Here is a 17,474-nt window from a genome sequence, read left to right as displayed (position 1 = left end):
CAATGTTTAAAATGTGTCCCTGGTTTTTGGCCTTTTGTCCCCCCCCCAATAAATTTTGGCTTTTTCCAGATTTGCAAAGTTCAGAGATACAGCTGAGTGTCGAGTAGATTTTACAAGGAGCTGAGAGCTGCAGGGGAACAAAAGTTTAGTGCTGCTTATGCTAAGTCTGCTTGCATTGTTAATAGCACAACAGGTAGTGTACTTGCTTTTGATGCAGAAGGCTGTGGGTTCTACTCCCACAGTAGGTAGATGCATTGCTGATACTGTACTGTGTTGTAAAGGGGGTGGATGCTGCAGTCCTTTTTGGCAAATATACCTAGTAACTATGAACCTGTTATCAGTTTGCTATCCATTCCCTATTGCGGTATTACTAGCTTATCATTTTTTAATGCATGCAACATAGGCAATTTATTTTTTAAGGGCAACAGGCACTTTATTTGCAGATGAAACAATGACATATAAAGTTGTTTGCTAGCAGCAACCTCTTTATTAGTTACAGATTTCTTTAATGTGGATTTTACTACTTCAGAGACTGTGCACATTTACTGATACTGGTGGACTACAGAAGGTTGAGTAGACTTTTTATGATGGAAATGTTCTGAATTGGGCAGTTTTGTCATTGGTGCATGCATTTTGTTTCATTGTTTACTGGAAAAATGTTCAAAACAATAAATTTAAAATGATCTCTAACAACTGTACTGTATTGTACAAGGAATATAATGTAATACAGCCAGGAAGGTGTTAACAAAGAGCATGTGTATGTTTCATGTTCAAAGGGCCTATGATTTTGAAAACAGCCCAGAGTTGTTCTTTATCTGCCACTGGCAAAATGTAATTTCTTTGAATGTGGGTATCAATGCTGTTTCAATGCATGTGAGTTTCAAGGGCAGAGACGTTTTAATGCTAAGTCTATTTTCATTGTGAGACTGCATTGTTTTGTTTAACAGATATATATTAGGGTTTGTGCTGTAAAATGCAAAATAAAACTTTCAAATGAAATCTAAATCATTGCAGAAGTAAAGCAGTATGCACATTACAGTGTTTATGGTAAATGGGGCAAAATAACCAAGGAATGGGACATTGAAATGGCTGCAAGGCGGAGGCTCCATTCGACCATGATTTTGTGAGGAGGGGGAAGGGTAGCAAACTCTGACAGCCCTGGTTAAACTATACCTCTCAGTTGTCCATATTTTTGAAAAATGAATAGATATTTGATTCTTATTTTTGGTTTGTTCCTCATAAGATTTGTGGTTTTCTAGCAAATCATTTAGGAATGAAGTCACTAAATGACAGACATGGAGTTTCAGACATCATAACCTTCAGAAAAATGCATGCTAATGCAAGACCTATTATTCTATCAACTGTCTTAAGTTTATACAAGAGCAATTTTTAGTAGTGTTTGTATGTTCCCCCAATATATTTGGCCTTGTCCAAATTTCCTGCATTAAGAGGTTGAGAGGTACGTGCAAATCACTTTGTAGAATTAGGAATATCCAAACCTCTCAATTGTCCCCAATTTTGACTCAAAATGTTACTCTCCCCTAATAATTCCTCCTCAAAATAGCAATTTTGGAAGAAAATGTGGAGGGTTTACAATTATATATAACTGTAATGGTCAGAGTTATAGATTACTTTTATTTCAGAAATGCATCTAGATGCTCTTATTTTGTTAGCTGCTCAAGTTAACAGTGTTAATATTAAAAAGGTGTCCCTTTTTTGACAGGTTCCCGGCTGTATTGTGTGGCAACTTTATATTTTTGCATCACATTTTTGGTCTGTTTTTCATAAAATTGTGGTTTTCTGGCAAATTAGTGGCAAGTCATTAAAGATTGAAGTTAGAAAATAATGGCAGACATTTGAGTTTCAGACTTCATACCCTTCAGAAAATCCGTACTAATGCAAGACCTACTACTGTTCTATTATCTAAGTTAATAAGAGCATTAATTAAAAATTGTCCTTATTTTTGGGCCTGTGTTCCACTTCTAGTTCTATGTATGGCTTTGTCCAGATTTCTTGCTCTGAAGTTGAGAGGTATGTGTGTCAGAGCCATCACCGTCAGCCACAGACATTTCAAATTGTGACATACTTGTTGCACCCCACTCCCCATTGTAGTGGCTCTGGATGTGTCCAAGGAAGGCAAGGAGCAGTTATTCAGTGTAAGTGTGCAGAGTATTCCCCCATCCAAGGTAGACCACAAGTATGACTGTGGCTTTTCATCTGTCCTTGAGTTTGCAGAATGTTCTGGTTTTCTGTCATATTTTTATACTGTTGATTTATGCTTATTATTCAGGAAATGCATGCTGTCACAGTGCCCTGTTGCCCTGTTTAAGTAGCAATGATTTAATGACCATCAGATAAGCTTGTCAGAGATTGTAAGATGCAAGTAAGCTTTAATAAGCATACTGTTAAAGAATTACCAGCACTGAAAGCCTTTTCGTTGTTGCCATGCACAGAATATTTACATAACTAGATAATGTATAAGCCTTGGGTATTGAAATGCATATGACAGTATTTGTAATAAAAGGACAGGATTGCAGTATTTTCAGAAGCTCATTACATTTATTGGAGACTTGCAGTCATCTTTTGTTGGAGACTTGCAGTCATCTTTGCAGGCTTACCCGTAAACTAAACAGAATGCCAATCTATCATGCGTGGTCCATAACTTGTGCAGGAATCCTTTAAGCAATTTATCTTGAGCTTGTTTCTTGTTTGCTGTTCATTTTTTTTACTTTGATCATGTCTTCCCCATGAAACAAGTAGATAGTTGTGTCAGGCAGCAAGTCTTTTTTTTGGATAAGAAACATTTTTACAAGTGGGGGTATCACAGAGATTGCTACTTTCAGCATGCTACTTGGTAATTTTATAAAGCTGAATATAAATTATAATTTGAACTGTAGTGCAAGGAGTAGTGGTTTGAGTTGAGTTCTGCTTGTTTTTTTATACTTGATTTTGACTGGCATTCCAGTAATGTATTTAAAAAGTAATTTATTTTTTCATGCCTCACAACCTGTTTCCATCTGGATATTAAGTAAGTTGTCATGTAGCCAATGCACTGAAATTTTTTTTTCTTCTACACTTCATTTTGTCTTGATTGGACTCTCGAAATGACTGTTTGGCACCCAGGGCAGCGTATTTAATTAAAGTTCCAGTTGTTGTGATTTTGAGCATAGCTCCACCCCTTTCTAATTGGCCTCACCCCTTCCCAATTGGCCCCACACATTCAGCTATCTCCTGCAGCCCTCCTTTAATTTGAAGTCACCAGCCGCCACTGCTTTTGGTTATTACATCATCTGTGTAGTCATTAACACCATTCTACATCTTTGTGCATAATATATTTCACATTATTAATTTTAGTATTAACCTGGCTGACTACCACATTAGTGAATTTACCAAACAAAATACTACTCATAGGACATCCTTGTCTTATCCATTTAAGCATTTCCATTTCTTTAACTATCCCTCCATTTCCCAAAACCTTTATATTTCTGTAATACGACATTCAAATGTTCCTAATTACTAAAATTATATCCTCATTATATCCATACTATTTCACATTTAGTTGAATCAAATGTTTTATTAACATTACCTATTATAAGTTTTAAATTCTCATTTCTAAAGTATCATCTACCATTTCTCTTATTAATTCTTGACATCTTTTTCCTTTTACATCATATAAACTTTCTTCCACAAAGTATTCCATTTTATTTTCAAGACGTTTGTATCATTTTCACAAATAAATTGTCATCTGTATTATTCAACATTAATGGTTTCCAGTTCTTTCTTTTCCTACCTTCTTCCATACATACTTTAAAACCCTTCTATATAATTTCTTATGCTTAAAACCATCATTTAACCATTCATTTAAGACTTGTAACAAATATATTTTTTACCATTCTTCTAAGTATTTATACAGTTCAAATGCAATTCTATCAAGATTCACAGCTGAATCTATATTTAAATGTTTAATACTTTATCCAGTTCATCCAAAGTAATTTCGTTTCCATTTCCTTTAAATACTGACACCTTTAAGAGAGCTAATAAATCATGATTAAATAATTCAATTTTTACAGTAAAATCATTTTTATATGACTTGTTAATAATACAGAATTGCATCACTCCTGATGTGTACAATTATTTATATACTGCTCACCCAGTTGTGCCTATTATTTATGGGTTACCTAAGATACACAAAGAGCTGAATATTCCATCTATGAGACCTAAAGTTTTGGGTAGCCAGTGGATTACTACAGCTATTTCTAAGTACCTGGAAAATCAGCTAAGAACTTTGTTACTTTTTAGTAAAAGTTTTATAAAAGATAACAAAAAAATAATTTCTTACTTTTTATAAGCACTTTGTCAATGACAATTTTTTTAGTGTGGACTAGTAGTATTAATGCGTTACAGGCATTTGTTAGAGAATTAAAAGATAGCAACAATTTCCTTAAATTTGATTTAAATTATCCTAAAGAAAAAATATTTTTTTAGATATTACCATAATATTTAGTGAAGGGAATACTGATACTACAATACATAGAAAAGATTTTCAGACTGCCAGGTATGTGCATTATAACAGCATGCACCCTAAGTACATCTATAGAAGTGTTGTAAAATGCCAGCTTCTTAGCGCTAGCAGAATAAACACTAAAGAAGTTAATTTTGTAGATGAAATGTTCAATACATCTAAAGATTTTAAGCCTACACGGTATGATGAGAAATTAATTAATGAAGTCAAGCAACATATAACAGATGAACATAACACTGGCCAATCTTATTTTTCTGACAAGATAATATATTCATGAGAGATGAGCACAAGCATAATAAGCTAGGTTATATTACTAAGTGTAACAGGCATACCCAAATGGTTAAAAAAGTGATACAAAATAATTGGCCCATTTTGTGTCCAATCCTAAAGTCAAGAAAGTTGTTAGTGATTTACCACACTTTACTTTTAAAAAAGAGAAGAACTTGAAACAACTCTGTTATAAAGATTTAATATCAGCTCATTCCTGTGGTTGTATTGTTAATTAAAAAAACAGGTACTATTCCAATTCATACCTGTGTTTACTGTAGTGGGATTAATACAGACTTGACTTTTATGCATCCTATTACCAAAAAAAAAAAAATATTTTTAAGACATTTGCTATATTTGTTACATGTGGTCACAGTATCTCCAAACAGGAATCTGGACTAAAAGAATCCTCCTTCCTCTGAACCATAATCCAAGGGGGAGTGAGTAGAGTAAGGCAACAACTCTTTCCCAGAATCCAGATCCTCATTTGAAGAGTCTAGTTTCCTGGGTCTTTTAAGAGGAGTGAAGACCAGGGACAGGCAGGCATAGACACCCCCTGAGGAGGCTTTAAAACTATTAAAACATTAAATAACCCCTAAATAAAATCCTGTTATTCACATTGGCGATCCTTAACTACAAGGGAAATATGCTTAGTTTCCCATTTCTTTTTCTTTGAGATAACCTCATGAAATATCCTTGTAGGGTCAGACCCTTGGCGACATTCAATAAGCATAGTGGGGATCTCCTCACTAAGATCTGCGGAATCCCCCTCAGGCATAATCAGTTGAGGTTCCCCCTCAATGTCAAGAGGAGACATTTGTAAAGCCTGTGAGGACATGTGAGAAGTCAGATCCTTACTGGCCTCTGATGAGGTCATGGCAGAGGAATTAGAGGCAACCACTGGACAATCCTCTGGACTTTCCCTAGCCTTGAGAGAGACTTCCACGAGAGGCTGGAGAGAAGCTGTATCAGACCTACATTTTTTGGCCTTTTTCTTGGTAGATGGCTGACGCTTGGGAATGGGAAGACTATGCCATAGCACCTTGAGCCAATACCTTTTGACATGGCTTTTCAATGTAAACAGATATAGAGGAGAGACTATTAAGGTCCTAGGGACACCAGCCTGGCAGGAAGAACACTGCGTATGGGTGTGGAAATCACCCAAACAGAAAAGACACAGGACATGATGGTCTTTATGGGGGAATCTGTCTCCCCCACTGACATTTTTCACAGCACTAAAAAAAGAAAGATATGAAGAAACCCCAAAGGGGTACTTATCTGAAACTTGGCATGGTAACCTGTACAGCAGAAGGGTGTTCAGATGGGGGTTTGGACTGGTGCCAAAGCAGTTCTGAGTGTGTGCATCTGTACATAACTTTTATGCCCTACACCTTGTGTGGAGAGCGTACATGTGACATATAGTGCCTGTAAATACTAAAGGCTTTGGTATACCTGCCAGATGTTGGGCTATCCTTGGCAGGAGATCTCTTCGGTTATGAATACTGCAACAATGATATGGAAGAACATCTACCTCTCTACTATAACCAGCTCCAGAGATGTCAAAACCTTTAGGTAGTCATAAAACTAAATAAATTAATAAAAACTTTTTTTCTGTCTGCTAGTCTTAAGCAAATATCTTCTGAAGAATTAACCCTCGAGAGGTTGAATGAACATCCACAGGGTTACAGCACAGTTTCTCATATTCTGTGCTGAAACACAAAATGTTACCATACTGCTAACATTCATTCAGCATCCAAAATATAAAAATTGGAAAAACATATTATCCATGTGTCTGTCTACATGAAAGGCTGCTTAGACTAAGATTAAACAGTATATTAAAGAGCATGAATGAAAATAAGTCTGCTGTCACTGAAAAATAATTCTCTTCCACCCTTAAAATGCAGCCAGCGAGATGGACATTTTTCTACTATTTATGGCCTTAAATGCGAGAATAGTTAATTTCACACAGATCAAAATCATACATGTTATAACTCGTAGCTTCCATACAATTATGCTGTGCTCTAGAACTTTCAGTTCATTACCGTTAGCAAGCAATTACGTAATGAATCAAAACAAGTGTGAAATTAGGAAAGTGCATAAAATCTACATCAGTCAATGCAGCCATCACAAAGGGTACATTTTTGCTAATGTTTCCTAGTTCATCAAATGACTTTTTTCTATCAAAATAAAACTGTTTTATTGTGTGGCAGATAGCAGTTCCAGATTTTTCAGTTTGATATAAAAGGTTCACTCCACAGCTACTTTTCAATCTTAACATCTAAGACTTGAGTGACATTTTATTTTCAGACTGCAAATACTAGGAATATGAAAGTAGCTTTAATGAAAAAAGTCACTTATTTATGAAGATTAGATGCATTCTTAGGAAATATGGCATTTTACACTGTAAAAACTCCATAATTCTGACAAACACTGCTGCCCTCTAATAGCACAACACTGGAGTAAAAAAAAACACTGCTGGCCTCTAATACTACACTAATGGGGTAAAGCTACCCTGGTTTGGATTAGCACTCTAATTACTGGTTTTCAGATGGCACAGCATTTAGGATTACCAATTTGGGAAACATGCTGACAATAGCAAATACAGAAAAGGAATTAATAGGCTCAGTGCTGAAATTCTTCTGTCATCTATTTTGTTCAGTATATTCGACTGACCTGCCACCATTTTGGGCACATATGACAGGAGTAAAGGAACTGTTCTAAACAATGTAATTACCATGTCAAACTAAAACTATAATTTCTCTGAGAAAGACTGTCAGGAAACTTCACTTCAGCCACCGAAATGACTGCTTTCCAATGATTAACCATGGAATGAGCTTCTATATATATTAGAGATGGGGACGGTAGTTCAAATCAAAATGCAGTTTACGGAGATAAGATCCTGTTGTTTTTAAACTCCTAACAGCATCTTCCCATTCCATGTAGGAATGTTACCACCATGCAACATTTTTCCATTCATTTTAAGGGAAAGACATCATGAAGCATACAGAAACATGTGGCATTATATTACTTTAGGCTTGTGTGTTAAAGTCATTCCCAGTGATATGATGGGGAGGGAAGGCCCTTTCTGTGCTGGATGTACAGCATCCCATACAGTGGAAACAACTGCCATTAAAACATCATCTGCCTGACCTGTGCACACACATGTCAAAAAACAGTGCTAGGACATCACCAAAAGAATGACATTTCTGTTTTCATTCTTAATATCATCCATTTGTTAATCATGTAGGCCTACTGGATGCACAATCTCTTTTCAGGGGTGACCCAGGAGCAGTGTCTGGTTAAATGTCTTGCCCAAGATTACACTGTAGGCAAATGACAATTAAGGGACTCAAATCCTGTACCCCAGGAACTACAGCTCACAGCCTTAACCCTCTGTGTCAACTGCCAGCTAGTAACAGTATGACTCCTGATGATCAGAAAACACAACTAACATAAAAATCATAGAACTCTACAGTTAAAGTCTGAGTTTTTGTTAACTGGCAGATAACTTCAGTGAAACTCCATCAAGGTAGGTGAACAAATTTCACAGAAGTGGTCCATCATTTAAACACAACTTTCATAAACGTGCTATTTCCATGCTCTACACATACTCATGTTAAACTGGGTGGCATCTGTGCAAACAAATGTAGTTCTGTATATAAACAACATTAATTGGTTAAAAAGTATGCCCATTACAGATGACAGTTTAGCAGTTAAAATAACAAAACATGGGCAGAGAACTGTAGTAGAAAGGTGAACAATTAAAGATATTCATTTTTATTCAGTATGACTTTTACTGCTAAGAAGATAAACTGACCTCTTTCCTTTCAGGAACTGCACTGTCATTAGATCCACTTGGTTTATGTTGTATTACTGAGACAGGCTAAAAAAATAAAAAGTGTAAATTGTTTAAATGAAGTACAAAACATTTACTCAAAATCCCCAATTTTTCCTTAACTGGCAAAGGAAAAAACTCAACAGTCATCACCTGCTTCATTTCAGTTACTGCAATATCATATTTGTATCCTACATTACGTTGCATAATCCTGTCAGCCACAAAGCCAAATATAAAAATATAACTTATTACACTCACATTAGGCTTTGTACTATGGTTCACTTAAAAGTCCACCTTATATTCTTTTCAAAAAAATAAATTTTAGCATATGAAAAATATATACAGTATTTAAAAAGTTCCACATCAAGACCCATAACTCAAAAGCCCTTTTTAAAAAAGTTAAGTCATCTTAGCCATTTCTTTACCCTTCTGCAAAACCACACTGCAGACTAGATGACACACAGGTAGAAAAAATATGCAAATGTTACTGCAAAACGGTCAATGTCATTTTATTAAACATTCTCAAACTTAGCAATATCTCCCATTACTTCCATTCTCAGTGAATAGAACTGTGATCTAATAGTAAAGACTAGGGTGAATTAGTCTCCTAAGTGTGCCCTCACAATGTATAATGGTCAAAATGCAGATCTTCCAAAGAAAAAGATCATATCAGGATGTCTGCCTCCACAAATGCATTCTCGGTTAAAAAAACAAACACACAAGCAAAAAAATAAAACACAATTAGGCATAAGCAGATATATGCAACCAGTATATTTGGATTGTGCAGAACTTTATGAGAAGATTAAAATAATGCATATACAGTGATCTTTTAAAAAGTACTATGGTCCAAGTTGTGTCTTTTGGTATGCAGTTGGAGAAAGCTGGATTTGTCTACAATAGGACATACTGCAGCTGGGAAATGCCTGTGACATTCTATTTTATTTGTTCAGACATCATCGGGTCCTCTTGGGAAACAAATGGCTGCTGAAAATTTCAAAATGATGTCTCTTTTTTATGAAATGGTAAAAGACACAGAGTTCCTTCTTATACAGTACAAAGATTCCTTATGCAGCAGGTTTAGGTATCTCAAAGTGGAGGTCATGTCCGTAGGCATTTTTGCTTTATCCACTACTTACATTCAATCTAATTAATCTTGGGCACCAAGTGAGGCCAGATTATTATTATTATTTCATGCCATTTTCTTGGGCTGTAAACTGGTACTGCACTTGTCTTACAACACATGCCAAAGACTAGCAGAGTGTCACAATTACTTTCCAAGTCTTATGAACATTGCACTCAATTCAATACACAAATAAAGATAGAGGAATCCGCAACTAACTTGGGGATGCCCTGCTTTCAAGGTGGACAGCATACCTATAACAGATAAAGTGTCCGAGACTAAGAGTTGTCAGACCTAGGACAATTAGTAGAGGGAATAATGGTGTCTGCTGCCAATCAGCACTTTAGAAGAAAATGAGAGCTTGCTAACAGAGACCACTGGAAGAACTTGAAGTTAAGATGTACTATCATACAATCAGTTTTCAAGGGTAGAACAGGATTCTGTTTTTCCCTTCCTTTCAAACTCAGTGAAGCCACATACTTCCCACATCAATATTGGTATATTTAAAGCCTCATTCATTTATAAAGTGTTGATTCAACCTAAAGTGATTAAGATGAATCACATTAAAAAATTCCATAAGTTATCAAGTTTGCTTTCTCCTTCAGTGTAAAATCACTTTGCTAAGGTAGTTGTAAATTAAAATGATTATACTGTCAATTACCACATATATAAAATCCTGAATGACAAAACACAACATTAATACCCAAACTGAGAGGCGACTGGCATTCCCAACATGCTACACAAATCACACCATTCTTAGCCAAAAAACACAAACCTAATAAAAATACAAGTGGTGTATGCAGGGGAGGAAGTCGGCTTACAGCCCCTCAAACTTACATATACCAACTCCACAAGTGCATAAACAAAAAGGGAGAAATCTCCCTAGTGAGAAGCTGATATGGCAGTGATTTCCTGAAACACCACCAGTACTAAACTGTATTCACATCAACACACTCAATCTAACTAAAAATAACCGTGTACTATTTCCCACTCTCAAAAATATTCAAGCATAAATAATTCAACTAAGTGAGAGTTCAGCATTTAATACAGCACTTCAAACATGTCAATCAAGAGTTTGCAAGACGTATATTAAAATATTCTCCATACATTTAAGAAAAACTTGTTGATGCTGGACATCAGTGTTATATGTAGATAACAGATGTATTAAACCTTTTAACTGCCCATGCTGTGATCAATCATTGGATTCATTCTAGTAAGTTCTCAGTGTGTCAATGAGCACTCACTTTATGGGAATACTTAAAATGACAACCAGGTGATTCTCAGTACAGCATACCTGCTGGATTATATTGTTTCCATGCTTAAAATCTTTGGGGTCAAACCCGTTCCTTCAGCCAGCAGCAACAGTTATGTCAAAAACTGCATCCCACAGGAAATTTCTTATTCTTCTTATCAAAAAAAAACTAATAAAATGGATTAGAAATCACATCTTTTACCACACTGTACTAGATTAGTAGCATATTATTTCTAGTTATTAGGAAGATACTGCAATAGATTGACCTGGAATTGACTGAGCTTAGTTTTCTTGTTTTTTTTTTTTTTTTTTTTTTGGAAGGTGGCCTAGTCTAGGCTTTTTGGCTCATCCTACTCTATCTGCCCTCACTGTGCTCTCTCCCCTCCTCTACCCTACCCCCATTCCCACCCACTCCTGACATCATTTCCTTTATAGCTAAACCTGCCCCACCTCCGTACTAGCCAATAGACAACCCCTCTACTCATACCTCACAATACCATTAACTGTAATACTCACTCCCCACCCCTCCTGAGCCTTTCTTGCTTTTAACTCTTTCAGTCAACTCACTTTATAAAACTCCTTCAGTCAATCCTGATTACTCCTACTAACCTTAAATAAAATGTTACCCTTTAGTTCTGAGCTGAAACTAAATCACGGCTATACCTTTCTAAACTCTATTTCTCGCCCTCCTATTTCTAATTCTTTTCTCAGCTCTAACCGCTTACCATACTCCTCAACTGCTTACTACCCCATCTCCCACACTCTCTTATCCCATTACCCACCATACAAATAACTACTCCACCCCTATTGCTCCCTCTCTCTTTAACCATACCACTATTATCATTTCACAAGTTTAAAGTATTGTATATACCAAACGCCTAACCTCTTATCAAAACAAAACATCAGTTCCTTTGCACATATTTCTTCATACAAATACTTCAAAGCACAATACTACTATCATCTGGTGATATTCACCTCAACCCAAGCCCTTGCCAACAGCACTCTGAGCATACTTATGCAGCACCTCTCCCTTTCCAACTGCCTCACAAATAATCATTACAATCACAAGACTCCAAAACTCTTTGTCTCTTTTGTCAATGAGTATACAAAGCATTGTCAATAAAATTATCTTCCTTCATGCCTGACTTTCTCAATATGACCCAGATATATTTGCCCTATCTGAGACATGGCTAAAACCTCATATTACAAACTGTGACATTCTCCCTCCTGGTTATAATATTGTTCGACTGGATGGAAATAAAAAAAAAAAAAGGTGGGGAGTAGCTATAATCTACTCTGACCAGCTCGCTTTGTCCCTCCTCTCAATAGCTATCCCTGATTCTTGCTCTACCAAAATACTTATAGCAACCTGTAACCTAAACCAACATAAAAAAAGTTATTGCAGCAATTTACATACCTCCAGGTAAAAACATTCCCATACTTGAGCAGTTTCTTTCTTTCTTGGATTTCTACATCCATTCCCTATGAAATCATCATCCTTGTGGGTATGAATATTGACTGGAACCTTTTTACTACTGTATCCTCTAGCTACTCTATAAACCTTTATGGCTTTCCTCAGCTGATTACCTCATCCACGCACCAGCAAACAAACTCCCAGAATGGCTCAATCATCGACTGGATATTAGTATCCAATCCCCAGTGCTATCATAACCCTTCCACCCTGGAGAGCATGGTCAAAAAACAACTTTCCGCCTCAACTTATATAGATAGCTTCGCAACCAAACAAAAAAGCATGTCCTACAAAAAAAATGTTATCAAAAATCTCTGAGCAACCTCCATTCCAACCCAAAGAAATGCTGGCACTCAATAAACAGATTACTATCTCCAGGGAACCCCTCTTCACCAAACCCCATCCCTAAACAAACCTTCTAATGAATCTGCAACCCTACTTAACTTTTTCATTGAACCAATAGAAAAGCTTACTAAACCAGACACTCTTATTAAGACACTACCTCATCTCTTCCCTCATTCTCCCTAGCACCCATAGCAACTTCCTTCATCAGATCACTTCTTAAACTCAAATCCTGTTCCCCATCAGCCGACACACTCCCTCCGTTATTTCTCAAGCATCCAGCTAGATCTGTACCATACCCTGTATCTATACTTAACAACAGATACATACAAAAAAATACAGTACCAGATATTGGAAAAAAATTCTTCATAACACCCCTCCACAAGGGAAGAAATTCTACAGAAGCCTCAAATTTACAGGCTTATTGTCATATTATCCCCCTTATCCAATATAGTGGAAAAATGTATGCATAGACAAATACTAAATCACCTCTTACAGGCAAACCTAGTTACATCCACACAGCATGGTTTCCATCCCTTGCACAGTACTACCATTGCCCTATCTTTCACACACATTGCCCAAGCCAGCGATGATGATAAACTCTTATCAGCTCTATTTCTTGACCTATCTAAAGCATTTGATACCATTTAGGTTCATAGGTTGGTACTAGGCTATTGGCCCTAGGACCTATACAAGCCTAGCCATGTCAAATCCCTGGCTATTTCTTCCTGGAATATTTCCCATCCCATCCTCCTAAACAAACTTTCCAACCTACAACTCTCTACATCCACTACCTCCTGGTTTAACAGATACCTCTCAAACAGATATTAGTCTGTCAGATGGCAAACATCCTTCTTCCCTTTCAGTGTTAAGACTGAGGTTCCACAGGATTCTATCTTGGACCCCCTACTTTTTAATATATTTACAAATAACCAACAAGTCTCCTCCCCTGATCTACCTTAATACAGTATGCAGACAATTCCACAATTATTAACACCTCTAACAATATACAAAATCTCCACACTGTCACTCAGCAATCCCTGCACCTAGTAGATCAATGGCTAACCGAAAACAACCTGATTCTCAACCCCAGAAAAGAGCAAGCTTCTGCTTTTCCTTCCAAAAAAACTCAATCCAGCAGCATCTCATCCTTGGATAATACAATTATCACCACTGACTCAAACACCAAATTGCTTGGCATTACTATAGATAACCAATTAAAATTTGACCTACATATCTTAAACTGTATCACCCCCACCCTTCATTAGGGAGACCATTGTAAAAATTTTCTCCAAAGCCAACTTCATGCTTCTTAAGACAGAAGTGGCAAACTTCACAACACCCATGCTGACGGACAATAGAGAGATGACTGCTGAATCCTATACAATTGCACTTTATAAGCACTTACACGAGTGCATGGATCGTGCAATCCCTAACAGAACCAAGATGCTATCCTCCAAAAAAAGGAAGCTAATCTGGTGGTCTCCTGATATAAACAAACTCTACAACAGAAGAAAGAAACTGTTGCAGAAAAGAGTAAAATCCCATGACTGGAGGAACTCTGTGGTCAGCCTCAGTAAGAAGTTGAGAAACCTCATAAAATCCTCCAAAGCTAGATACGAAAACAAAATTACCACTGATTCTAAAGACAACCACAAAGCATTCAATAGCTATGTCAAGAATCTCAATGGCAACACTCAGATCTGCTCTGAGTTACAGCACAATGGCACTAAATATACAGAACCAACTGATATTGCCAACAACCTGGCAGATAGGTTCAGTGCTAACTTTACCCCTCTCTCATCCCCTAAAATGCCCATCTCTATACAGGAAGAATGCAAAGTACCTGTAATCACGGCTGCACAAGTAAAAAACACACTCTCCAAAGTCAAGAACACAGCATCCATGGGACCTGACAACATCTCAGGCTGCATTGTACATGAACTACAGAATGAACTGGCACCCCATCTAAATACCATGTTCAATCATAGCCTCACCTCAGGCTTTGTGCCCAATGAATGGCATAGAGAAATGGTTATCCCACTCCACAAAGGGGGAGCCACCATGGACCCTGGGAACTACCGCCCCATTATCCTGATGAGCCTGGTCTGCAAAGCTATGGAGCGCATCATCATGGAACTTATAAACAATGACATTGGAAATCTCCAAACTCTGGACCCTACCCAGTTTGGGTTTGTAAAAGGCAGAGCATGTCTCCTAAACTTGACAGACTTTTTTGAAGCGGTCACCAAAGCCATAGATGAGGGTAAGGTGGTACCCACAGCCTATCTAGATCTCGCCAAGGCTTTCGACACCATCCCCCACTCTGGAATTATAGACAAACTCACTAAACTAGGTAAAAATCCTTATGTCACAAGATGGGTTGCCAACTGGCTCACTGACAGAACCCACACTGTGAAAGTAGCAGACTCTAAATCCAACTTCAGACTACTGATAAGTGGAGTACCACAGGGTTCGGTCCTCTGTCCTCCTGTTTGGTATCTACTTCTCTGAAGTACAGGCTAACACAGAAGGTCTTAGGCTAACAAAGTTCACAGATGACTGCAAACTAGGAGCCATAATCAAAACTCCTAACGATGTGGACATCCTACAAAAGGGCCTCACTGAGACAGATGCCTGGTGTCAAAGCCATGGCCTCAAGCTCAATGCCAAGAAGTGCATTGTCATCCCTTTTGGTAAAACCTCTGTACCCATGAACTACCACATAGGCGGTAGTCTACCTAACACCGAAAGTGTGATAAGAGACTTTGGGACACAGGTGGACAGTAGTCTCTCCTTTGATAATTGCATCGCCACAGTAGTCAGGAAATCCTTCTACATGGCACACCTCATCACAAAAGGTTTCTCATCCAGGAAAAAAAGGTCATTGTTCCCCTCTACTCATCACTCATTAGACCCATTATAGAGTACAACGCCTCTTTTGGTATGTTCCTCACAAGACATCTACAACTGGAAAGACCACAGAAATACCTCACAAAGAGGATTACCGGCCTCAAACAGATGCCCTACGCAGACCATCTCAAAAAACTCCAGCTTTACTCTGTCGCATATCGCCTACTCAGAGGCGATCTCTGCCTAACATACAAGGCTATGTCAAACCCAGAGCTGTTGGACATGCTCCATGTAAAGAAATCCTAATCCCTCCAAGCTACACGCTCTAGGGACCTAAACCTTGTCACCACAACAAACAGAACATGCTGGAGGGATAGATTCCTGTCCCAGAGACTTCCCATACTCTGGAACAAATTACCTATCTATATAAAACAAAGCTCCTCATTAGCACCCTTCAAGAAAAATCTTGATGATTGGATGGGAGATCGGAAATTCACCCCGGGGATCACTTCTGTGGCTCTGCTTGACAGGGGCACAGGAAAATAATTTTCTTGGGTGGCAAAAGCCAGGGTACCACTTGACTAGGCTTATATAGACCATAGGGCCAATAGCCTAGTACCTACCTATGAACTTATGAAAAAGTCCAAATAAAAACTAGTCTTCTATACTGCAACAACAAATATATACCTAACAAATCTAGACCTATACTAGCTCAAACATGTATTCTACCATCCCTGCTCTTTGCTGCTCCCATACTTACTAACCTCCAAGATAAGATCTTAACCAAACTAGAAACCACCTATAACAAGATATCAAGATTTGTAGCCAGTAATAGCCACAAATCTCATCACTGTATATCCCTGAAAAGCTTAAGATGACCTGAGTTCCCCCACATGCCTCAAATATCACAATTACAAATTGCACACAGCATCCTAAATAGCCCCAATTCCTGCTCTGCCCTTACATTCATAATTATGCCCTACACACCCAATCGTGACCTCAGAAGCACATAACAAAATCTTCTGTAGGTAACCAAGCCAAACAAAAATATTGGAAAAATACTTTACAGACATTCAATTGCTTACTCATGGAGCAAACTTCCATTATCCCTTCTCTCCACTACCAAAAGTGGTGAATTCAAAAAGCAACTAAAAAATCATTTCCAACATGCATGGATCTATACTTGACAGGAAATTACCTAATGACTCTTTCATCTTCTTTCAGTTAACATATCTGCCTGGTATCAACCTAAACTGTCTATATATGTTACTCTCTCAGCAGTTAGTACTTATGCTATTAAATGAATCTTTGTTGTACTATGTCATGATGTTAACTCTGAATTTTTTTTTTTTTTAGGCATTGCTACATTCCTTATAAATAACTTAATGCCAACCAAATTTCTCAAACATACTGTTACTGCAGTCTCAAAATACTGCACCTTTGCCTTGTATATATTCATATTGTATATTTGTCTCTGTTTTTGTACAGAGAAGTACCTTACAACTTGAATTGTTAGTTTTTTCTTATTTTTAATTAGTTTCCTGGAGGTTTTCTCCTCAGGTCTCTGCTGAAAAAGGGCTCTCTGGGCCCAGTCGGACTAACCTGGTTAACAAATGTAAAAATAATAAATAAATCTTCATGATGGCCTGGTTGTAAGGAGTCTGAGTCTATCAGATGAATCTTACCAGTAAGTGAACCAACTTTTATTTAGCAGTGAACTGTGGCACAGATTTGGACTCTCTCTCTCTGCTTCATTGAACAGCTCTATAGCCAATTAGCAATTTTAATTCCTTTGCTTGGACTGACTACTAT

At 37.4% G+C, this 17,474-nt stretch overlaps 1 protein-coding gene across 1 annotated transcript in view; it reads right to left on the bottom strand.

Annotated features, from left to right (window-relative positions):
* The window catches only part of PATJ (PATJ crumbs cell polarity complex component), a gene marked incomplete in the record, with an annotated part of 2,990,875 nt that overhangs the window by 2,202,701 nt on the left and 770,700 nt on the right, over positions 1-17,474 (bottom strand). Inside the window, 1 exon segment of the mRNA XM_044085542.1 lies at positions 8,607-8,672. Coding sequence (XP_043941477.1) covers positions 8,607-8,672 — 66 coding nt within the window.

The sequence above is a fragment of the Protopterus annectens genome, chromosome 10.part0 (assembly GCF_019279795.1).
Source record: "Protopterus annectens isolate FY-2018-M chromosome 10.part0, PAN1.0, whole genome shotgun sequence".
NCBI lineage: Eukaryota > Metazoa > Chordata > Ceratodontiformes > Protopteridae > Protopterus > Protopterus annectens.
This window is presented reverse-complemented; position numbering and strand designations above follow the sequence as displayed.